The sequence below is a fragment of the Theropithecus gelada genome, chromosome 7b, assembly GCF_003255815.1.
Source record: "Theropithecus gelada isolate Dixy chromosome 7b, Tgel_1.0, whole genome shotgun sequence".
In the NCBI taxonomy this organism is placed as follows: domain Eukaryota; kingdom Metazoa; phylum Chordata; class Mammalia; order Primates; family Cercopithecidae; genus Theropithecus; species Theropithecus gelada.
Genome location: NC_037675.1, coordinates 77,044,756 through 77,070,695, shown reverse-complemented (window position 1 = coordinate 77,070,695; position 25,940 = coordinate 77,044,756). Strand labels below are relative to the sequence as shown.

The 25,940-nt window shown below is 39.9% G+C and overlaps 1 protein-coding gene across 3 annotated transcripts in view; it reads right to left on the bottom strand.

Annotated features, from left to right (window-relative positions):
* TTLL5 (tubulin tyrosine ligase like 5) overlaps positions 1-25,940 on the bottom strand; it is a 292,858-nt gene that overhangs the window by 245,317 nt on the left and 21,601 nt on the right. For all 3 annotated transcript variants that reach the window (XM_025392848.1, XM_025392849.1, XM_025392850.1), the window contains exons 5-9: positions 25,082-25,188; positions 18,678-18,808; positions 10,786-10,868; positions 3,578-3,647; positions 2,947-3,031 (exon numbers count right to left, since the gene is read on the bottom strand). In XM_025392848.1, coding sequence (XP_025248633.1) covers positions 2,947-3,031; positions 3,578-3,647; positions 10,786-10,868; positions 18,678-18,808; positions 25,082-25,188 — 476 coding nt within the window. The remainder of the gene's footprint in view (positions 1-2,946; positions 3,032-3,577; positions 3,648-10,785; positions 10,869-18,677; positions 18,809-25,081; positions 25,189-25,940) is intronic.

The following is a 25,940-nucleotide window of genomic DNA, read 5'->3' as shown; positions in this document are numbered from 1 at the left end:
ACACAAGAACCTAGACACATTGAAATTACTGCACGGAACAATGTGCCCTCACGGGACTCTCGCAAACAGCGTATCATATTGCCATGCGTCATGCTTTTGTAAAGCTTTGATAAAGCTTTTTTATTCACCTACACTTTCAGGTAAACCTAACCAAAGCCCCGAAAACTCATGTTGTTTTCTGGCCCACTTGGTCTGAGTTTTTTAAAAGCTGTTTTTCTAATTATCCTGAGAAAAAACATCCATTGACTACATGTATATATATAAATTTTTTTGTTTCTGCTGGAAGCAAAAGGGTTATACTTAATTCAGTAGATTCTGACTTCCAACACACAACCAGTTAGCCAAAGCACTTGCATATTTGTAGTAAATTCTATAATAAACATTGGTGCTGTTGTTCTCACATTGTGCTCTGAACCCGAAAGGTCTTAAAATTGTGCCAAATTTCACCCATAGAGAGGGCTGTTAATATTGTTGGTGACAATATCTTTGGAATATTAAGCAAAATATACTGGTATGATATCCTTGAGAAACAGTGAAGCACAACCTCCATCTCTTTTCTGTATTCCCAAAGTCCAATTTTTGGCAGGACATAATCAGTTTCTAAAACTTGACACAGGAGAGAAGTTAAGGTGAGGATGAGCAGAGGAAGGAGAATGATGAAACTTATAATACGAAAGAGAGAAAGCTCAGAAGTCTCAAATTATAAAGCTGAAAATCCTCAGCACCTTGCATATCTGAGAAGTTAGGAGTGTATTTTACTTTCATTTTGTTCTAAATAATATAAGGAATAGGCTTTTTTTCTTTTTTTTTTTTTTCATGAGATGTGGTCTCACAATGTTGACCAAGCTGGTCTTGAACGCCTGGCCTCAGGCAATCCTCCCGTCTCAGCCTCCCAAAGTACTAGGATTACAGGTGTGAGCCACCACACCTGGCCAGGAATAGGCTTTTATACCTAATTTTGTATAGTGATCCTTCATGAGAGCACATGTGTCTACAAACATTATCAACAATTTCTTTCCTATAAAAACCTGATTAGAGCTAGTAGTCAGCTCATGTTCAGATGCCTGGTTCAGCCCTTTATCTAATAACTGGGAGATGTTTCAGTTCTTCCCTTTCTTAATTTTCAAGAAACAAGAGGCCAGAACTAGGGAGTTTTGGTAGTCTCCAATGTTCCCAGGGCTCAAACTCAAAATCTGAGTTAAGAATGTGACGGGACTTATAAATGCTGTCACTGCCACCTAGAGGGGAATGGAACACAGAACTCCACCGGCGAGAAGGTTTGGTTAGTCCACTTTCACTGATTTCAAGTCATAGGATACATTTCAAAAAAACTAAGTCTCTAAAATCATTAAAAGACCATTCTAAAATAATAGTTGTCAGAGTACAATAATACTTGTCAAAGCACCTGTACATAAATAGGTAGCCTTCTTTTATCCATAGTATTTCCCATCTTCCAATTGTGTTTTCTAAAATACAGAAACATACACAGACCAGGCTTTTTTAGCTTATTGTGACCACTCACAGATGCAAACCACCTCCTAAACTGCTATGCTTTATAACAAGCTTGTCCAACCTGAGGCCCACAGGCTGCATACAGCCCAGGATAGCTTTGAATGTGGCCCAACACAAATTTATAAACTTTCTTAAAATATTATGAGTTTTTTTGCAATTTTTTGTTAAGCTCATCAGCTATTGTTAGTGTATTTTACGTGTGGCCCAAGACAATTCTTCCTCCAGTGTGGCCCAGGGAAGCCAAAAGATTGGACACCCCTGCTCTATATCAAAGGCACTACGCATGAAAAGAACTTCAGGGCAAACTAGCTGGCTAATACAAAAATTTAGTTTTGTTGGGGAGAAGAACACAGCATAGTAGTTGCATACTTATTTTAAACAATTTAAAGGGTTTATGAAAACAATTACCTATAAAATTCTGTGGCTATAGGAAACAAAACTTCAAAATATAACAACTTGCACTTAATCTCATAAGTCACATTACCTTAAAACTTAAAAAGCACCTCAACAGGCCAGGTGTGGTGGCTCACAACTGTAATCTCAGCACTGTGGGAGGCCGAGGTGGGCAGATCATGAGGTCAGGAGATCAAGACCATCCTGGCTAACACATTGAAACCCCATCTCTACTAAAAATACAAAAAATTAGCTGGGCGTGGTGGTGGGCGCCTGTAGTCCCAGCTACTTGGGAGGCTGAGGCAGGAGAATGGCGTGAACCCGGGAGGCGGAGCTTGCAGTGAGCCGAGATCGCGCCACTGCACTCCAGCCTGGGTGACACAGCAAGACTCCATCTCAAAAAAAAAAAAAAAAGCACCTTAACAAAAAGAGAACAATGTATGTACAACCACTGTAAAGTCACTTGCATGTTAAGAAAAAAAAAAAACCCTCAATTAATACTTTCTAAATATGAAATAGTCTGAGCTCTGAGCTCTGGAGTCAGATCCATGAGGTCAAATCCCCATTCCACTTCTCCCACCTCTAAATCTGTTTCCTCAACTGCAAAAATGCATTAACTAAAAGGTTGTTGCGAGGATGAAAATAAATGCCTGGCATATAATAGGCAAATAAAGGTAGGATTTTATTTTTCTTTCTACATCTATCCTGAAGAACAACGGCAAATTATCTTAATATCCTAGGAGCGTCATAACAATTGTCACTGCAGGAAAATACCATATGATCCTGGATCAGTGCTGGGGAAGATGTTTACGCACCTTATGTGTGGACATGCAGTGAGATTACAGACAAATAAGCCTAATTTCTGAAGTTCTTTTTAGGCATAGTGGCTTTGATGTTATAGAGCACAGCAGTTGAGGAGGTGGGTTGCATCTGTAAGCAGTAATGACAAGTGAAAATAGCATGATCTGATTTAATAAACTTGTTAATGGGTCCACTCTTAATATACCCACCCAACCCCTATACCCCAAAACAGCTTCTTACCTAGCCAATCCTTCTTCATACAGATAGATGACAAGAGGATCATAGGAAGTCACCAGCACATAGAGGCGCACGTCAAACTTGAAATCTGAAAAAAAAAAGTATGTATTCACACACCAAAAAAACTAAGTTCATTTGTTTCCTGTTACAGAATAAACAATGAAACCAAGAAACGTGAAAGAAAGAACATTCCTCCTCTCCACATGAAACACACACTGCCCACATACCTTGACTTTGGAGGATAACTAATAATTATACTATATAATGGTACCATATACATAGTATATTATGTATATAGTACATAATAAAACAGTATAATGTATATATACATTAATATAACCCTAATGTATATATAATGTATATGTGTTTATGTCATTTTCATATATATTACTGCATAATTTTCATACATATATTAATTACTATATAACTTATAAAGCACTTTCTCTTATATTGTCTCATTTCACTTTCAAATAAATCCCAAGAGATAGGTAAGGAACCTGCTGCCTTTCTGGAGCCACACATGTCAAGAATTTCACAACAGTATAATAAAGACTTACTAGAGAAGGCTATGAAAAGTTTAAAAAGTTTAGCAAAGATCTGGCCCAATTTGGTCAAGGGCCTAATCACAACTCACCATCTATGAGCAGGGGGTTGTTAATATAACGGGAGACCAGAATGTTTTCTTCCAGGGAAATCTGGTTTGGCTATTGAGTAAACAGAAAGAATGAAAGAATAGAAATACACAGGAATCCTAATTCACAATAAGGGAGCAAAGTTCTTAACCTTTAAAGAAATGGAAAACTAAAATTCTGGTTAAAGTTTCCTCCAAGGTACCCATATATTTAGTTGGCCATATAATATCACTTCTATAACACTATAGGCATCCAATTATGATGCAGGAAAAATAAATTTAAACAGTACCTCTCACATAATAAATACAGCCTAAATAGCTTTAAAGATGTGTATATACATGATATTAAATAGTTACATGCTAAGAAAATAAGAGCCACTTTAAAAATAAATAAAAACTTGCTTTCTCCCTACTGTAAAGTAAAATAGAAATTTAAAACTACTACTACTATTCTTAAATGAAGGCTTTCATTAAGATGTTTAGAGAATTTACAGATCTACAATGGATCCCAGCATTTCTTCCATAAAATGAGATAGGTGTTTAATTGATTCACTTAAGGGTATTTGCTAAGCAACTGTATGCAAAGAGTGAATACAATCTTTTAAAGATTTCTTCAATGAAAAACAGTTGTTGAAAAACTGCACTGGGGATATCATGATGAAGGTAACAGATATAATCTCTGCCTGGCAGATTTAAGATTCAGTAAATCCCTATCCCTGATAAGTTTAATATTTAGGTAGAGGAACAGCAAAATATAGAATGTAAAAGAACACAAAGCAGCATTTCTATAAGTATAAGATGTCAGGTTGCAAAGTTAAAGTACAGACCAATCAGGTGGGACCAGTCAGGGAAGACTTGTCCCGGAAGAGCAGATGCAGAAATGAATGGCGAAGGCTGGGAAGTACATGGTGGAGAAAAAAAAAGCCCATCATAGGAAGATGGCATACATCAAGCCCAGTAGAAAGGAGGGTGGGCCGATTCATGGACCTGGGGCTAAAAGACTGAACTGGGAAATTATGAAAGACATGGTTAAACAATGAGGAGGGAGGGACCCCACTGGCAAAGGGATAGGTATGAACCCCTGGCAAACAGAGTTTATATTTAGCATGGTGGGAAGCAGGAAATTATTGTGGATTCTAGATTAAGGAAACAGCAAGATTAAAATATCTTGGGGGAAAAGAAAAAAAAACACCTTCGTGTGTGATTAGATAAAGCTGGAAGTCACAATTCATGTAGGACAAAAGGGCTCCAAAAGGGAAGTGGTAATGATAATAATTAGGTTGATCATAGCTACAGTAAAGGCAACAGAAATAACCATCAACATTTGCAGAAACAAAATGTAACAAATGTACTAAACATGTGGATGTGCCAAGTGCTGTTCTGAGTCTGTTCACAGGATTATTTCATTTAATCCTCACCCAACCCCATGAGGCAGGTATATCACCATCCACATCTTATAGATGAAAAAAGAATCAGAGGGGGTTAGGGACCTGCTCAAAGTCACGGAGCTAATAAGCAATAGAGCAGCAATGGAATCCAGACAGTCTTCCTCACAGGCTTTGCTTTTAGGCATTATTCTTACCTCTTCCCAATATTCTGCTCTCAAATTTAATTGCCCCCAAATTCAAAAGTTTGTCTTTATAATAATGCATTTCCTACCCTCAATACTACTGTTTCTCATATGATAATTTTGTGACCTATAACATTATACACAATCACTATGAGCAGCTGTGAAGTCAGAATGAGACTCCTCTCTCATTGCCCACTGCTGCTATCTCAAAGTCAGAACACAGCTTTCACAACCCATCTCCACGCATCACAGGAACACAATGACATCATTACTGATTCATCCCTAATGAACTCCATCACCCATACCATTTCCTGATTCCCTTACATTTCTTGATCAGCTTCTCGTAAGTATTATCTCCATTTTGAATCTGCTCAGTGAGAATTGATGCAATCACTGTACAGCTGCAGGCTATGTTGTAAACCTATACTCAAACAATCACAGCTGTCTTCCTACTGAGTAGAACCTATAGGCTACAATAAATATCTAGTCACCCAACTTTTCTCCACAGCAGAGAATATGCTGATAGATTACAAGCACATGCCACCACGCCCGGCTAATTTTTTTATTTTTAGTAGAGACAGGGCTTCACCATGTTGGCCAGGCTGGTCTCAAACTCCTGGCCTCAAGTGATCTGCCCGCCTTGGCCTCCCAAAGTGCTGGGATTACAGGCGAGAGCCACCACACCTGGCTGGAAACATGTCTTTCTAACTGGACCTTAAGATTAAAGCTCACGGTATCCATTAAGTCACTGTAAAGCAGAATGGTATGGATTAAGAGTGTCTATGCTGGCATCATCTGGACCTGAGTTACAACCTTGACTCTACCACTTACTAAGGAAATATTAACTACCTCATAGGGTTCATATATGGATTAAAAGAGATTATGTTTAGAAAGGACAGTGGTAGGCTCAATAAACATTAGTTATGATTACTGCAAACTTAACAGAATATATGTGGTTCTAATTACAAAGTCCCACAGCTCAACAGCATTCATCACGACCTGCCACATGCCATTCTACTCAGAGTACTGAGTAGCAGTATTATGAAAATTAAGAGATACATAATAATTAAGAGAATTTCTCAAAAGCTTTTAAGGAGTGACAACACAGTAGGTACTCCCGAAATACTTGTTGAGAAATGAGAAAAACAGAGGAAACCTAAGATAAAAACATATAAGCAAACAGAAACAAGAGAGTACAGAATTATATTCACAAATATAGGAGGGACTGGAGTGACCTAACACTCTCCTAATAGATGCAAGCCTCAGAGCATGTATCAATACTGTATTTACCATGGATCATGTGTGAGACAAGGATGACTCAACTTGACTTCCATAATCAAATTCATACCTTATTCAGAAAACATCCATTCTTTCCCCTCCTTGATCTGAATATACTAAATTGGGAAAATACAGCCTTTAGCCATGGTTACTGAAGGAGTGGAGCAAACACAGCTCTGTTCCTTTATGCTGTATTTCTAGAGTTAAAGAGCACATCCTTATGAGACCACATTAGTCAACCAACCGAGATGCTTCCATCTATGGTCCACACTTCTCTTTTCAGTGCTACATAAAAGTGATGCTTTTGCTGTCCTTTATCCCGTTCTCGTAATGGTAAAAGTTGCTATTTGCAGAGAGTTTCCAAAAGGTTATGACTACTATAGGGAAGTTTTAATAAGTGGCCCTCTCACTCCAGTGGGAAGACAGGGGGAGATATTTCCATTTGGCCCTCACACCGACTCCATCCCCACTGCTTAAATCCCTCACTCGCTCGCATTAGTCCTGCCCCCAGACCCTCGCCACAGCCTTCCCTCTCCTCACCCTCCTGCTCAAATCTAAAAGGAAAGCAGGCAGCAGCCTTGGAAAGAGTTACTTCATCCAGTTGGCTAATGGGTCACATATTCCATGGGAAAGGATCCAGGTATGGAAAAGAGGGGATGGTTATGCCTTTTGTGTAAGCAGAGAGAAGAGTATTAACAACATGGTTTGCAGGTCTGGGTAAAAGGTGGTAAAATTCCAGTTTCGGGGTGAAACGGGAGTATTTTCCCATTATGTCCGCATGTTGCCAGCTCCCCTCATGCCTCCTGGCATCTTCCCAGGCTTCTGTCTGGCACTTCCACTAAATACCTAAAAGAATCAGACTCATTCCAAAGCTTCACAAAGAGGGAGGGGGAAGGCAAAAGGTCCTGCCAAGTACTTTGATCTATGCAGGGGGTCTCAAGGGATTCAGCCCAAGGAGAGGTGGGAGGGAGAAAAAGGCTCTTACACAGCCTGCCAAACACATTCTCTAAAGACATGTCACCCCGTTGAGATTCGGCGTCCAGGCAAGAGTTAGGGCGCAGGGTTCTCGGCTCCACCAAGCAAAGTTTAACTTTTCTATCCTTTATGATGCTAGCTTTAAAATAACAAATCACTACGGCAAAAGAGCATTCCAAAAGAAAAAAGTCCCAGATGAGCTGGGAATAGATCCTATTCTTTTTGAGTCATGTCTAAGAAAATAAAAAGCAAACTCGTACCATAGCTGACTTTCAACAAATTCCATTTGGCAGCTAAAACCCAAACCCAAACTAGTGCCGTCTATGAGATTCAAACAACACTGGAGCTCCTGGCACAGAGCTGAAGGAAAAGCTGTTGGAGAGGGGCCTTCATCACCAAGGTCAGAGCAGAGACAAGAGGAGACAGAGCCAAGGCATATGACCATGACCTTATGTCACAGGAGACTCAGGGTAAAAGGCCTCCAGAGTGGCCTAGGCCAGGTAACAGAAGTTGCAGCCAATGCCTGAGGCTATAGTAGTTGCTCTACCAAAACCAGATCCTGTATTTATTTGGCATGAAGGGTCTGGCCATCATTGTTTATGGTACCGTTTTGAGTCCAGCCTGAATTTAAGGACTTTCCAATGTGAAAGATCACTCAGAAAGTTAGTTTCTACACATATGGCAAACAGCTCAATGTGAAAAGACAACTGGGGAATTTAAGATGGGGTTCTGGTCCCACATACAACTTATCTACCTACCCCTGCCCTTCCAGAGTTCCAGTGGAAGGATAGAAAGAATATTTTCAAAAGAATGAAATGATATTAAAGCTAGAAAAAAGTAAAAGGAGCCAGAAAAGTCCAAAAGAGATCAAAGTGATCTTCTCAAGGAGGCTCCTGCAAATTTCCAAGCTTGTAGTCAACAAACATGAAGATCAGGGATCAGCCAAGGAATCAGAATCAGATAATTAACAAACAGCATTTAGAACAGTGAGGCCAGTAGACATGTGGGTATAGAAATCTGATAGAGGAGAGTGGAACTTGAGGCCACTTTATCCCCAATACACACAAAAAGGAAAAGAAAGGTAGCTCTGACCAAGAGGGAAATCACCAAAATCTTCTTCTACGTTCGCAATATGGCCCACTCTATTTTGGCAAGGTGGAAGGGGTGTGCTCCTCACCACATCCACATAAAGCAAAGCCTGAGAGTCAACACGTTTTGCCCTTACATAAAATTCACAGTCAGCCTCTTCCAGGGAGAAGATATTAGGAAAAGAGTTCTACACAACCATGGTAGAAACCCAGACCAGCTGCCAGTTTCATTCAGTCTAGTCTTTTGTTCATAAATATGGTCCAACACATAAGGATCACCAAAACTGAGAAAATCCAATAGCAGGGGAAAAGACAATCCCAGTAAAATTCAAAGACAGAAGAGAATTTTTCAAAAATTTCCATTGGTATCCTCAGAAGGACAGGCAGGCAAACTGCATCCATTATGCAACAAAAGGTTGTTATTTGTAAATAAAAATAAAGCAAATCAGAATATGAGTTTCTGGAAATCAACCTGTGATATCCAATATAAAAATACAGTAGATAAATGAATAATAAAATGGATAAATTTCAACCTGTGATCTAGAAGATAAAGATGGGAAAATAATTAAAAATGAGAGAAAAGTTAACATGAAGGAAAGATCCAGAATGTCTCAAAAAAGAGTTCTAAAAGCAGAGACAAATAAGATAGCTTTCCTTAAAGAAAAACACTAGTTTCCAGACTGAAAGTGCCTACCAAATGTCCAGGAGGAAGAATAAAAAACAGGTCCAGGCCTAAACACTGGTTAAATTTCAGAATCCCAAAATATGTCAGCAGCAGCAAATCCATATGGCTCTGCAGCAACCTACTTATTGCCTCCTTGCAGGAAAGAATTTGTCTGAAGGGCATAAGGCACAGTGAGAGACCAAGTTTTAGAGCAGGAGTGAACATTTATTAAAAAGTTTTAGAGCAGGAATGAAAGGGAGTAAAGTACACGTGGAAGAGGGCCAAGCAGACAACTTGAGAGATCCAAGTGCCTGTTTGACCTTAGACTTGGGGTTTTATACATTGGCATGCTTCTGGGGTTTTGTATCTCTCCTCCCTTGATTTTCCCATGGGGTAAGCTGTCTGCATGTGCAGTGGCCTGCCAGCACTTGAGAGGGGCCTCATGGGCAGTGTGTTGGCTGCAGTTGTGCACGTGCTCATTTGAAGTGTTTTTGCCTTACCAGTTGAGGGTTCCTAGAGGAAGGTCATATACCAGTTAAACTCCATCATTTTGCTTCTAACTGCACATGCTTGAGCCTACCCGTCCAACTCCTGAGATCTTATTGGGAAATGGCTAATCACCAGCTTCAGGTGTTTTCTATTGTTAGGAGCCTGCCTTTCCCTGGCATATGCTGCTACCAATTATTATTTTAGAGAAACCAGTTTAACAACTGCCTGACCATCACCTGATGATAACCTGACACTCCTTGGTGGTGGCGGGGGCCCTCTCATGCCCGGCTCATGTCTGCCTAGCTACCTATCCTAACATCCTAACATTTCCCCCTTCCAGAGTTCAACAGTTTGTTTCCACTGAGTTTAAATGTTTTATTCAACTTACAGATAAAATAAAGAAACTGAATCATAGTTACTGAAGAGACTCTGTTATAAATGTTTAAAACATAAACATAAAAACTAATCAAACAAATGTGCAAGGGAGGGTGGGACATGATGTAAATGCAATAAATGCCAAACTGGGAATTAACAAATACAATGTAATGTCAATGAAAGAAACATAAATCAACTAAAGTTACTAACTACTATTATATGTCTAGGGAGTGAGACCAGTAGGGATTTTATTTACCATGTATATGTATTCTATGTAAGACAACTTTTAATGAGAATTTTGCAAAGAATCAAGATAATGATAGCTTTTGAAAAAAGAAGAGGAGAAATGAGAGGAAGAAAAGCAGAAAGAGGGAAGCAAGGAGGAGAAAGGAGGAGAAAGGAGAAGCAGCAGCAGTAGCGAAGAAGCCATACCAAATTGAGGTTCACTTGTTTGATAACCTTGAGAACAGAACCCACAGTTCTGCTCACAACAGACTCTAAACACATATGCTACCAATTAATAGTTGGTGTGTAGGAATTAACATCACAATATGCTAAAAGCAGAAAAGGTACCTCTGGAGTAACTGCTGGTGCAGAAGATTCCTGCCAGTAACGCAAACAACTCATACCTACCCTCAACTCATTTCTGAATGCAGATTTAAGAAGAGCACACCCGCTCTTAATGAAATGGAACTATATTAGTAACCAGTACAAAGGGTGAAGGAGGAAAGAACAAGTGAGGAAAGAGGTCTGCCATCTGCTGCATACTTACATTGTTGATCAGGTAGACGCCCCGCCCCCTAGAAGATGCCACTGGTTTTACTATCCAAGGTCCCCGGTCCTTTGAATATGAATCTGCTCAAAATATTGGGAGATAAAAAACGGAGGAAACAAAGAAAAAGAATGAACTTGAGTTTATTATATCAACTTTCAACAAGGGTTATCTACTCCGGGAACCCAAAAATCTTACAAATTTCTACGTGTTGGGCAGTAACTAAAATTACCTATATTTTTGGACTTGCCTTAAAAATAAAAATAGAAGGAGGGAAGGAGGGAGGAGAAAAGAGGCCAGCAAAACCACTCCCATAATAATTTCTTCCACCATTTCCCCTCTTTCTTTCCTTTTTTTTTTCTTTTAAGAAAAGAAAAACAGAGCAGGGTATTGCTCTGTTGACCAGGCTGGAGTGCAGTGGTGCTTCCATAGCTTATTGCAGCCTCAACCTCTGGGGCTCAGTCCTCCCACCTCGGCCTCCTGAGTTAATGGGACTACAGGCATGGGCCACCATGCCCAGCTGATTGTTTTTAACTTTTTGTAGAGATGGGGGTTCTCTATGTTGCCCAGGCTGGTCTTGAAATCCTGACCTCAAGCGATTCTCCCACCTTAGCCTCCCAAAGCGCTGGAATTACAGGCAGAAGACACCATGCCCAGCCTCCCCTCTTTCTTGAATGAAAAGATGAAAACAAAAGAAGGCAAACATCTGGATGTTAGTCTATTATTGTCACAAAGAACCATCATGAATCCTTGAAATTCCTACCTCTGTTAAATAGAGGACCTCAGGCAAACAGTGTCAATGTAAGCCAAAATCTAGATCTTATAATACAGCTACTCTCCTTAAATATTTCCTCCAAGCTTATAAAAAAAAAAAAAAGCGCCTTAAATCAAGCAATGTGCCAGTGGAGACGAAGGACAATCATTTACAAGCGATTAAAAGGTACGATGTGTCCTGTTCCTTTCCCAGGTTCAGCTTTATACTTTAAATCCCTTTGGATCATGAAAAGAGAAAGCAGACAACTGACACTAAGCCTCCCAGAGGCTTGCAAGTGGTCTGAGGAGAAGCAGCTCTGTCTTCCACTTAGGTAGTGTCAGAAGTCAGGGGAGAGAAGCAGGCTAGAGCTCTCAGTGCTGCTGATTCTCACATCCCAGACTGGAGAGGGAGCACTGGTCCCAACTGTGCCTCTTCCACTTTTGATGAAATACGTCAGGTGGCAGCAGTCATTACTGTTTCAAAGCAAGATGGGCTGAAAGGTAAAAACTGAGAGAATTTTTTTTTTTTTTTTGGTATTTTTCTACAATGAAAGAGGAGAGAAAGGGTAGTGTGGGGAAATAAACCAAGCAAATGCAAATGTTTCTGAGCAGATCTCACAAAGACTTCCTTTTTCCAAATTGCCTAGGTTGCTGTGCGCCAAGATATCAGTACCAGTTTATCTAGAATACAACAGTATAAACCTAAGAAAGTTCCCTATAGTTTCTGCTCCTCTGATTAGAGTTATTAAGAGGCAAGTCCTTTTCTAGGGCTCTAATATCAGAACAAGACTTTCAGACACTGGAGTCCTGAAGTTTTGCACACTTCCCTCTACACTGCATTTGGGCCTATACCAGGCAGGCCTTCAGAAGGAGCTCTCTAGGCTCAGCTCCTTTTCCCAGATGACTTGTTGCTAGTTCCCAGCAACTACTTGTCTCCTTTTCTTTCCTCTCCCTCTGACATGAGCCAGTCTCTTTAAGGCCTCCCAAACAAACTTGACTTTGTCAATGCCACAAACCATTTCAGCAGGAAGAAAGAAAGAGATCTTTTGTTCACTCTCCCCCATCTTCCTCTGCCTTTTCCCTTGATGCAGAATTAACAGAATTAGAAAAAATTCAATGTGCCGCACAGAATTTAAAACTCTGTGAGCAATTCTACTTCTAGAACTATATCCTCTAGTTCTACTCACACATGTGTAAAATACTGCATATATAAAATTTTCAATGCTGTGTTATAACAGCAAAATATTAATTAAATACACTACAATGCATCTGTATGAAGGGTCAGCAAACTATTTTTGTAAAAAGCCAGAGAACAAATATTTTAGGCTTTGCAGTCCATGCAGTTTCTGTGGCAGTTATCTAACTCTGCAGCTGCAGCTTGAAAGTAGCCACAAACAATATGTAAACAAAGGGGTGTGGTGTTTACATAAAATTTTATGTATGAACACTGAATTTCATATGATTTCTACACACCACAAAATTTTATTCTTCTTTTGATTTCTTTCCAACCATTTAAAAATGGTCCTTAGCTTGTGGGACACACAGAAACTGGCAGAAGACCAATTTCACTCAAGGGATATAGTTTGTAGACATCGAATCTACACAATGGAATATTAAGCAGACACACAAAATAAGAATGTTATTAATGAAGTGATATGGAATGATCTTGAAGATAGCCTGTCAAATAAAAAAAACAGACAGTGCAGGGCAATGTATGTTATATATGCCCATCTGTTTATATACACACATAAGTTATTTGCTAGTAAATGCAAAGAGTATCTCTAGAGAGTATGTAAAAAACTAGTAACACTGATCATCTCTGGGGAGGAAAACAGGATGACTAAGGAACAAGAGGAGAAAAGAGACTTTTCACTGATGATTGTTTTGGAATTTCTTTTGTACCATGGGAATATATTACCTTTCAAAAAGTATAATTTATATAATTTTAAAGTCCTGCTATAGAAGACATATTTATAGTTATATATGACAAAAAAAATAAATTTCCATAAAGTGAGGCCACTGAATATATGTATGTGTATTCAGTTTATGCATTTTTTTCACTTTGCCATTTTCCCCAGATACTGAGCAGACTGAACAGAATGCCTGAGCAAGAAGCTATTAATATTAAAACAAAACAAAAAAAAACAACAGTTTCCAAACCTCTAAGTATCTAATCTGTGTCTATCAGTTTGCTAGGTGTGGGGTGCACAGTGATAAAAAATACAGTCTTTACTGTCATGAAGATTAGACTAGCCGAGAAAACAGACATTGAACAATTACAGACAATGAGAGTTATAAAAAGGAAGTACAAGGTTCTATAGAAATGTCTAAGAAAACGACCAGGCTAGTTATTAACAGGCTCACTCACACCTGTAATCCCAGCACTTTAGGAGGCTGCGGCAGGAGGATCCCTTGAGGCCAGGAGTTCGAGACCAGGCTGGCCAACATAGCAGGACTGTTTCTACGGAAAATAAAAAAATTAGCCAGGCATGGTGGTGCATGGCTGCGTTCCCAGCTACTTCTAAGGCTGAGGTGGGCAGATTACTTGAGCCCAGGAATTTGAGGAGACAGTGAGCTATGACTGCACTACAGCCTGGGTGAGAGAACAAGAAGCTGGGGAGGAAGGGGACGGAAGGTGGGGAGGGGAGGGGACGGAAGGTGGGGAGGGGAGGGGACGGAAGGAGAGGGGAAGGGAAGGTAGGGCAGGGTAGGGCAAGGCAGGGCAGGGCAGGGCAGGGAAGCGAAGGGAAGGGGTCAAAGCTGTCTGGAGACAGTACCCTCTACTTTGTGAACTAGGCTTATCAGAAGTTAATGCTTCTGGCTGGGTGCGGTGGCTCACGCCTGTAATCCCAGCACTTTGGGAGGCCCAGGCGGGTGGATCACCTGAGGTCAGGAGTTTGAAACCAGTCTGGCCAACATGGTAAAACCCCGTCTCTACTAAAAATACAAAAATTAGCCAGGTGTGGTGGTGCACGTCTGTTATCCCAGCTACTCAGGAGGTTGAACCAGAAGAATTGTTTGAACCCAGGAAGCAGAGGTTGCAGTGAGCTGAGATCAAGCCATTGCAGTCCAGCCTGGGCAACACAGCGAGACTCTGTCCCCCCAAAAAAATAAGTTAATGCTTCTTCTGGTGCTTCACTATGACTGAAATCCTAAATGTTCTTGAAATAGTAAATATCAAAGACTTGTCTTTCAGGCTAGTCTTTTCTCCTTGACTTGTGATATTTTCAGAACAAGGATTGTTCTCTCTTACAGGTTCTAAATATGTGGGTAGGAAGCAAGAAAAATCAGAGGCAAAGGCCAGGCAGACTTGCTCAGGAGCCTCTGCTTCAGGATGAAGATGTACTAAACAGGTTCCCCAGTTCTTTCAAGTGCTTTCCAGTTCCTACAGTGGCAGCAGGCTTGGTCTAACAGAAACAGCAATGAACCTGGAGTAGAAAGATCTGAGTTGCAATTCTGGCTTTTCAAGTATATGACTCTAGAGGTAATGTGCTTAAATCATCTAGTCTTACCTTTAAAATGAGATTTTAAAAATTTAGCCTGATTTGCTAAGATCTCTTATAACGCTAAAATTGTAATTCTACATATTTACCCATTGCTTTGAAATCTAGTCATCTGTAATTAGTTGGTGGACATGGAAATTCACATGTTAGAATCATTTCTCAGTCTCTCTTACAACTAGAGATGGCCATAGAGCCCAATTCTGGGGAAAGTTTTGCTTTTATGATACTGGTATCACCCCATCTTCTTCTTTGTTGCTTCTTTCTTCCTTCTGCTTAGAAAGCTGTCCCCTTGAGGGGAATGGCTAGAGTTGGCAAAAGAGCTTTAGTCAGCGTCTTCAGGGTCACAGACCTCTAATTCTATTCTACTAAATACTGTAACTGGCAGTGATGGCACCAGGAGCCTAGATAGACCAGTGTACCATGTATTCCAACCCCTACACTCAAGTTACTGAGAATAGTTTGGGGAGTACCCAGGCTTTCACATCTCTGGAGACAGTGATTGGTCTCTAGGCTATATCTTTACAGGTTTTCTCTTATTAGAACAAAAAGCTATAAATTCATGAGACCACCTTGGCTGTTGTCTCTAGTGTTTTTAGGCAATCCTCATGTCCAATCCTTATCAGTTCTCTTTCAAAGGCCCTGCAGAGGCTATTTCAACCGCTTTCTGCCTTTTTAGACACCCACCCATTCCTAGGCCCCTCAATCCTGGCACAAGACCTCATCAACCTGTTCACCAAGAAGGCTAGGAATTTGTAACAAACCTATTTACCTGCTTTCCTCTCCATCTAAAATGTTATCTGGGTCATCAACTTAGTCTTATTCCTTCTCCTCTTTCAGGAGACACATGCCCACTTCTCTTTCTAATGCTCACCCTTCTACTTGGGTTCTTGATTTAACCCTCTCCTGCCTCCTCTGAGACTTCAGTCCCTTGTTCCTCTTCAATCTCCCTTTCCTCTCTGATTCTCTGTGGTGCTGCTTCTTTTTTTCTCTCCCTTAGTAATCACATCCATCTCCATACCTGTAGCTTCCAGAAACTACATCTCTGGCCAGAACTCAAAGCTGCTCTTACAACTGCCTACAAAACACACTACCTGGATGCCCCATCGAAATCCAAATCCATCCCTTGTCCAAAACGTAACATTCCTCTTCCCCTTTAACAGCTCCTCCTTTGCCTTCCTGGTTACATTCCCTGGTAAAAAACCCAATGGTCTTCCTAGCTTCTCATACTCAAACCTTAGGATGCCTCTTTGACCCCTGCCTCACTTCCCATACACAGGCAGTACTGTTTGTTCTCGCACTCTTTCTACTCATACCTATCCATTTTATCCACATCACTGCAGTAACCTTCAAAGAGATCACCATTTTCTTCTCTCTGCTTCTGCCAACTCATTTCACATAGTTACTTTTCTAAAGGCCAGTCTGTTTATGGTGTCCCTTTCCTTCCAAAAAAACTTCCTACTGCCCACACTCAAGCACTAGAGGGCCAGAACATAATACTATTAATTAGTATTATTTTAACTAATACTAATTAATAGTAGTTATTAACAACATAACTACAACTTTAGTTAGTAGTTAAACATAACATACTAAAAGTAAAATAGTAAAACATAGTAAAAACATAGTATTAATATAGTTAGTAAACATAACTACTACTAATAATACAAACATAGCCTGAAATAGGAAATAGTATTAAACATTTATCAAGCCACCCCTATCAGGCACCATCCCAAGTGCTTTCCACATATTAACCTACTTAAATATCTTGACAACATTATAAGGTCAGCACCAGCAATACTCCCATTTTATAGATGCAGACATTAAGGCACAGAAGTTGGAGTAACTTGGCTAAAGTCACATAGCAAAAATTTCCTTAACTACAAATTTGCAGCTTTGAGTGCACTGAAGCTTGAAGTTCATTCATTTAATTAGAGCTCCATGTGACCCACTGCAGAGCCATCTGTGGGCAGACAATGAATTGCCAACCAATGGCCCCAGCCAGAGCAACAAATGCTATTAGATAAATGGTGAAGCAGGCGTTCCTGATGAACTGCTGGTCTCCTCTGCCAAAATATGGAACAATTCACTCGGTGACCCAGAGAGACTGGCAAGCCTAACAGGTTAAAAGAATCAAAAGTCAGGAGGTCTAGAGATAACTCTCTCTTTTCCCCATGCTACTTCGTCTATCCATAAAACAGAAATAGTCTCTTTCTTGGACTTCTTGGGAGGAAAACTGTCCTCTCTGTGCGTCTCACCTGATGTTCCTCATGGGAGAAGTGACTTCTCTCACACTGGTGCTACTGGGGAATGGTCACTGCATGCACGCTGCCCAGTGCCATTAGCAATGAAGCAAAAAGATGAAGAGCATGGCCTCTGAAGCCAAACTGCCAGTTTGAACCCTAACTCTACCATTTGCAAACTGCATAACTCATGGAAAGTTTCTTAACCAAACTGCACCTTAGTCGCCTCATCTATAATACTACCACAGTAGAGGTGCCACTTAAAAGAGTGCCTACCAGAAAGGAAACATTCAGTAAGTATTAGTTATTACCACTGTAATTTGGACTTTCACAAGAGACCTGCCTCACATCTCATCTGTACTCATGTCTCTTTCGTGCACTAAGCTTAGTGAGTCAGGCTCTGCCCCTGTGGAGGAAAGCCTGAAACCAGCGCAGTGCCTCTGCCTGGCCTGGGTGGGTAAGTTCACAATGATGCAAAAGAAATAAGAAGCCCACTTTAGATCTGGATCCAGGCCATGTGTTTCTGTATCACTTTACCAGCCATACAGCTGACACTTAGATGCCTATTTGGCTCCCATGTGTATTTTTTTTTATTAGTCTGAACTCAAAGGGGAGAGAATGTGACTAACTTGTAGCTCCAAACCCTAACATCCAAAGATATGTGATATCTCTACTCCCAAAGAACATAAATTACACAAGACTAGAAATCGAGGCTGAAAGAACGTTTCTTAAATGGCAAGGGAAAAAGGGATACTGAAAAGGAAGCATGTATAATTCATATGCAGGAATATAAAGTATCCTCACAGGCCAGGTGTGGTGGATCATGCCTGTCATCTCAGAGTTTTGTGAAGCCGAGAGGGGAGGATTCTTTGAGCCCAGGTGTTCAAGACCAGCCTGGGTAACAGAGCGAGATCCCATCTCTACAAAAAATTTAAAAATTAGCTGAGCCTGGTGGTGCACGCCTGTATTCCCAGCTACTTGGGAGGCTGAGGAGGAAGGATCACTTGAGCCCAGGAAGCAAAGAGTGCAGTAAGCCGTGATCATGCCACTGCGGTCCTGGGCTACAGAGGGAGACTCTGTCTCTCTAAAAAAAACCAAAAAAAATCCTTACATAGGCACTAAGTCATCAATAGAGAGAAGGGACATCAAGCAAAAATACGTAAGGGGCATGCTTATATGATGCCAACGTGTCCTTACATAAATAATACTGACAAGTTTACCGAGCACATCAGAATAAAAATAGTTTTTAAAGTTACCTCTGCAACTGTTTTACTAAAGAGTCACAGTTGTCTAAGGATTTGGAAAGCCCTGATTGGTTGACACCTTGAGGCGGCTTTTGGGGTAAATATTCCCCAGGTTCAGTTGCTGGGGACTGGGGCATTCTCTGTCAAGCACTTACTACAAAATTCCGCGTACTCAGCTGGCAGGAGGAAGGTCTGGGGGAGGATGTGAAAAGCCTTGAATCCATGTGTATGCTGCATTCGAATAATGTTTTTGTACAGTCGGTCCTTCCGGGTAAGTTCATAAGACCTAAAAAATCAAATAAGTAATTCCATTCAGTAAACCATGACTCAGAATTTTCCTGTGCACACTCTAAAGAGTTAGAGTTCACAGTCTTAGACCAGTTAGTGAAGACAGTATTATATCCTAAACATATCACTGTTAATCCAAAGGCTTATTAATCATTTTTATCAAATGGGTTTTTTGGTCAGATTTTTTCATTAAGATAAAATCTCCATACCATAAAGTTTGCCCTTTTTAACGTGTAATTCTATGAGTTTGGACAAACACATACAATTATGTAATCACCACCACAATCAAGATAAACAACAGTTTCAACATCCCAAAAAGTTACCTCAAGTCCCCCTGTAGTGGACCCTCCCAATCACCTCCAGCCCCTGGGAAAACATTCATTTGTTTTCTGTCCTTATAATTTTGCCTTTTCCAGAAAGTCAAATAAGTGGAATCGGACAGTGTGTATCCTTTTGAGACTAGCTTCTTTCACAGAGCACAAGCCATTTGAAATTTATCGTTGTTGTTGTACGTATCAGTATTCTGTCCCTTTTCTTGCTCAGTAGTAATCCACTGTATAGATGTACCACAGTTATCCATTCACCAGTTGAAGGCATTTGGGCTGTTTAGTTTTTGGAGATTACGAACAAAGTTGCTATAAAGCATTCCCATATGGATTTTTATATGAATGTACGTTTTTGTAAGTTTTACTGTAAACGTAAGTTTTTATTTCTTTAGAAGTGGGACCACTTCGTTGTTCAGTAAGTTGTTTTAGTTATTTATTGTTGTACAACAAATTACCTTAAAATACAGCAGCTTAAAATTTAATCACGTTAAATATTTATGACCTCATAGTTTCTGGGGCCAGGAATGTGGGAGTGAGACGGCTACATAGTTCTGTCCCAAGGTCCTTTATGAGGTTACAGTCAAGATACTGGCCAGCACTGCAGTCATCAGGCTCAAGAGCAGATGGAAAACCCAACTTCCAGATGGCTCATCACTCATATGGGGCTGCCTGCTTGCAGGAGGCCTCAGTTCCTCCCCACATGAACCTTTTCATAAGGCCAAGTGCCTTCAAGATGTGATAACTGGTTTCTCCCAAATCAAGTGATCCAAGAAAGTGAGCAAGAAGCTGTAATGTCTTTTACAATCTAGTCTCAGAAGCGACAGTCACTTCTGTCATATTCCACTAGTTAGAGGCAAGTCACTAAATCTAGTCAACACTCAAGAACAGAAAAATTAAGCTCAACCTTTTGAAAGCAATGTCAAAGACTTTATGGACACATTTTACAATCACCACATAAGTATATGTTAAACTTTATAATAAACTGCCAAATGTGATTCTGAGGATATTGGAAAAACAAGCTCCGTTTCTCCTGCTATATTCTGAGATACTGAGGAAAAACCAAAGTGTTTTTCCTACTCTGTAATCTCAATTCAACATAATGACTCAACACTGTAGACACCAAATGTGTGGGGGGTTTCCCCACACACAAAGCAAGCAATCTTGCAGTGAGTGTCTTCTAATTCAACTCAATTTTGACCCTACCTACCTGGAGATAGTGTCAGTTCCCACAAGTTAAAGGCTCAGCCCCACAAAACTGCCTCCCACTTCCAATGCCAATAGCAAGCCCCAAGTTGTTTTACCTGTGCTTCTAACCACCTGGCTATAAATAGGGGTCCCTACAACTCCCTCTTTGGGTTCAATTAATTTGTTAGAGCAGCTCACAGAACTGAGAGCAACACTTATGTTTACTGGTTTATTAAAAGGGATATTACAAAGGATATAGAGGAAGAGATGCACAGGGTGAGGTATGAGAAAAGAGGCACAGAACCTCTATGTGCTCTCCGGGCACACTACTGGCCAAGAATCTCCATGTGTTCTGTTACCCAGAAGCTCTCCAAACCCAGTCCTTTGGGGGTTTTACGAAAGCTTCATTACACAAGCATAATTGATTGGACACTGGTGACTAATTTAGCTTTCAGCCCCTCCTTCCTTCCTGGAGGCTGAGGTGTGGGCTGGAAGTCCTAAACCTCTAATCACACCTTGGTCTTTTCTTGTAACCAGTTCCCATCCTGAAGCTACCTAGGGACAGCCAGGCACCAGTTAAGTCATTAGTATATAAAAGGACACTTCTCACTCTGGAGATTCCAAGGAGTCAAGGAGTTATATGTCAGGAAACACGAGGAAGACTAACTACATATTTCACAAGATCACAGTTATCCAGAGTGGCTATACCACTGTGCATTCCCGCCAGCAAAAGTGTTCCAGTTGCCATGCATCCTGGCCCACACTCAGTGTCTTCTGGTTTTTTGTTTTTAGCCATTCTAATGGATATATTGATACTTCGTATAGTTTTAATTTGTATTCCATTAATTACTAATGCCACTGAGCATTTTTCATAAGCATCTTTTATTTGCCATCCCTGTATCTTCTTTGGTGAGGCATCCATTCAGATATTTTACCCATTTTGAAAAATAAACTTGTTTGTTTCCTTATGATTGAGTTTTAAGAGTTTGTTATATATTCTGGACACAAATTCTTTATCAGTTACATGTTCTGCAAATATTTTCTCCAGTCCATAGCTTGTTTTTTCATTTTCTTAACAGTGTCTTTCAAACAGCAGATATTTTTAATTTTTAAAAAGTCAAATTTATCAATTTTTTCCTTTTATGACTGTGCTTCTATTGCTGTATCTAGGAATCCTTTGTCTAACACAAGGTTGCAAAGGTCTTCTCTACTCTGTTTTCTTCTATAAGTTTTACAGTTTATGTTTTATTTTTAGGTCTATGACCCTTATTTCAAATGGGTTTTTAAAAATTGATTCACAAGTATAAAAATCTATTCTAAAACAGATTTCAAATATAAGTAAACAACACAAAAAAAGTTTGACTATTGATAAATATACCCAAAATTTCAGGTTATAAAAAACGAACCTGTGAAAGAAATTCTAGCTCCAAAAGCTTCAACAAAGTCTGTACTATTCACAATTACAAATCATTATAAAATATTTTAGGAACCCTGTGTGCTTTACTTTAATGGAATCATGATTCTCTAATAGTATAAAAACATTTGGATTAATCAGATAGTGAAAAAAACACCAGTACTCCAACTAAAAGCAAGCTCCCAGACCAAAGCATTCTGGAAGTTTTTATACCACAGGTATCTACAGATGTGACCTTCTGAGAAACACAACATGGCAAAAAAAATTCTGAGTTAATTCTAAGTAGAATGTAAATTGAGAAAGATTAACTACTAAAACATCAGAATTTCTGAGATGTTTTCTTAATTTGTTCTTAGGGGGAAAAGCATTTAGCATATTTTTTTAAAAAGACTGTCCAGGAAAATCAAACACATGGTTATCTAATTCATATTGATAAATCTATTGCCATAGCAATAACTGTCCAACCTCTCATGTAACTATGTGGAACTCATATCATCACTAGCACCACAGGCCTGAAATGACCCTCCTGGATGGGACGCAAGACAAGCCTTAACTTTAGAGTATAATGATCCTATTACAGTAAAGACCCAGGTTAGGAACCTGTTGAGAACTTAACTACATCATTGAGTGATGGATATAGAAGAGGCAAAGTTATAAAGAAAATCAGGAAAATTAGTGCCTTAAAACCAAGGCAGTAATTACTATTATATCAGGGGTACATTCTTGTGTATAGTACTTCAAAAAGGCACTTTGGTTAGCCTCGACTGGACTCACTGGTCTATGATTTGTTTCACTCCTTCAAAATCAACTAAGAACCTTTGTAGTAATCATTAAAAACTTATTCAACCTGTTCCACAGTTCAAATTCCTTTCTATGATTTCAAAAACTGCTTTGTTAAATCTAGGTACCACAAACATTTCTTTCTTATCTATGGCCCTCTTCTGAAATCCAGAGCAGAGGTACTCAATTTTTAGTGTACATAATAAGAATCACCTAGAGAACTTCCTAAAAAATGCATGTGAGACCCAGGTCTCACCTCTCAAAATTCTGGGATGAAGCCCAGGATTCTGCATTTTAAACAAACACCCCAGAAGATTCTGATACAGACAGTCCAGGACCCATGCTAACTGCTGATTTAATCTACAACAGTAATTTCCTAACTTCCCTGTTACAAATTACCTCAATGTTTTTTAAATATATAGCTTTCCAGGTACATATTTACCTGGAAAGGTAAGGTACCTAGAAAGTGCTTAAATATGCACCTTCTCTGGAGATGGTAAATTCTATGAATCTGCAATGGGACCTGAGAATGCATATTTTGCAAAAGTACCCTAGGTAATTCTTATCATTAGGGAATTAGAAACACTGAACCAGAGGGTAAGGAAAAGAATGCATTCTCCCACAGATGCCCCACATCAGTGGTTTTCAAACTTCTTTGCTTGGTACATCCTAGAATTTGGGGAAACTATACATCCTCTTGCATGTTTAAGCTGACATGTAAGATTTTTCATCATAAATTTAAATTGTTCCAAAGAACCTGATGAATGATAAATATTACCTTAAGACAAAATTATAACACCAATCTTTTTTTTTCTTTTTCTTGTTTTTTTTTTTTTTTTTGAGACAGGGTCTCTCTGTGTTGCCCAGGCTGGAGTGCAGTGACACAATCATAGCTCACTGAAGCCCTGACCACCCCAAACTCAGGTGATCCTCCCACCTCAGCATCCCAAGTTGCTAGGCACATGCCACCATGCCCAGCTAAATTTTTTTTTTTTTTGTAGAGCCACGGTTTTGCCATGTTGCCCACGCTGGTCTCCAACTCCTTGGGCTCAAGCGACCTGCCTGCCTCGGCCTCCCAAAGTGCTGGGATCACAGACACGAGCCGCTGCACCCAGCCAACACCACACTTTTAAGTATACTGAAGGGAACCTAAATAACATAAAGATTCAATACCTCATTTTTTAAATGTCATTAAAGGAAAAGCTTTCTGTCAGTAAAATTTTCACTTTTTAAAATATGCTTTTTAATGAAGTTAACATATGTACAGAAAAGTATACAAAGTACAAGGCAGGGCATAATGAATGTTGACAAAGTGAACACACCTGTGTAACCACCACTCAGGTTGTGTATAGAACATTCCCAGCATACCAGAAAAGCCTCCCTTAGACCGCCACACAGACACTATCCCTCAGTCACTCTTGTTTTTAATTCTTCCATTTCATTTCCCACAAACAACAGGTTACCCTAACATATTTAATACTTGTCTTTTACATCATATCATACCTTCTCTAGAGCAAAATTACACATAGGAATTGAAATATAATATTTTTAATTCCCTGTGATCATAAGGCTATAACTGTTTATATATACATAACTGATTATCATTCCAAGTATTGTAGTATACAATTCATCCAAACACCAATGACACTCAATTCTGTGAACTCCTTCCTAATTATACATCAAAAATCACAAAATGATCAGTCATTAAAATTATGTTTAATGATCTATCAGCTAATAGCTAGATTATATCATCCCTCAATTATTTTAAAAACAAAGAAATAGAAACTACCATCATGCAAAAAGGATTTGTTATGCTACTACTAGAATTCAATTAGACACGAATTTTTTTCTACCTTTCTTTGGAACCCTGAAAATTTCTACACCTACGGACAACATACCAGACTAAGATTCTAGGTGAGCCATTCTTTAATAAAAGTGAAAAAACAGTAACTGTGAAGGAGAAGTAAGAAAGGCAAACCCACCATCATGAGGTACTCCCAAGCAGCTCAATTTTAGGAAAGAGAATCAGAAACTATCTCCTTTAAAACCATCCATGTCTATATAGCCCTTAGAAAGTGTTCACGCATGCTCAGGGATATGAACACAACAGTTTGATTTGCAGAGTACTGTTCTGTACCAGAAAAATTTCTTCTGGCTGGGCATGGTGGCTCATGCCTGTAATCCTAGCACTTTGGGAGGCCAAGGCGGGCAGATCATTTGAGGTCAGGAGTTTGAGACCAGCCTGGCCAACGTGGTGAAACCTTGTCTCTCCCAAAAATACAACAATTAGCCAGGCATGGTGGCGCAAGCTTGTAATCCCAGCTACTGGGGAGGCTGAGGCAGGAGAATTGCTTGAACTCAGGAGGCAGAGGTTGCAGTGAGCCAAGATCATGCCACTGCACTCCAGCCTGGGTGACAGAGCGATACTCGTCTCAAAAAAAAAAAAAGTCTTCTTCTACTTTATTTTCTTCTCCCTCTTCTTTAAGGACATTAATTACCTCTGCTGGCTACATGCCCCAACATCACGTACCTTTAAATGAAGCAAAGCAGCTACAAAGAGTATTACCTGGGAAAGTGATTAACTTTTTGTGCTTCAGAGAGGCTGCGCAGTAAGAAGGGCTTCAGGTGGGATCCTGTCCACATTAGGTTATAGTCAGTGCTGCTTGGGTGAACCTGAGGGCAGACAGAAAGACAACAGGCAAAAAAACATCAGAGATACCCCTTCTCCAGGAAAAGCAATGGCAGAAAAAGCCACAGTGATTTTTTCATCCATAGTGTACTCATGGGGGTGGCCCAATTAGTACATGAGCCTAGTGAGACAAAAGCAGTGCATCGTAGAACAAGTTTAAAGAATAGGAGGGTTGGGCAAATCCCAGATGCAGAAACCAAAATAAATTAACCCTTCTATAGAAGTCCATGATGTCTCTTAATATTCTTGTATTTCTTTCTCAGGCTGTCCTTATCCTTGCAGATACTGAGTATGAAGTGCTGATCAGAGATAAACCTTATAGGAGTACACCAACTTAGAATTCACTCATTCATCCATTAAAATTCTTTTGTCCATTAATTCAACAATGAGGCACCATGTTAAGTGCCAGAAATAAAACAGCAACAAGACAGGATACAAACTGGTATCAGAACTTCCCTCATGGCCAAGTGCGGTGGCTCATGCCTGTAATCTCAGCACTTTGGGAGGCCGAGGTGGGAGGATCGCGTGAGCTCAGGAGTTTGAGACTAGCCTAGCAACACAGTAAGACCCTGTGTCTACAAAATAAAAATTTTTTAAAATTAGCCAGGAGTGGTGCCATGCACCTGTAGTACCAACTACTTGGGAGGCTGAGGCAGGAGAATCACTTGAGCCCAGGAGTTCAAGGCTACAGTGAGCTACGATTATGCCACTGTTCCCCTGCCTAGGTAACTCAGTG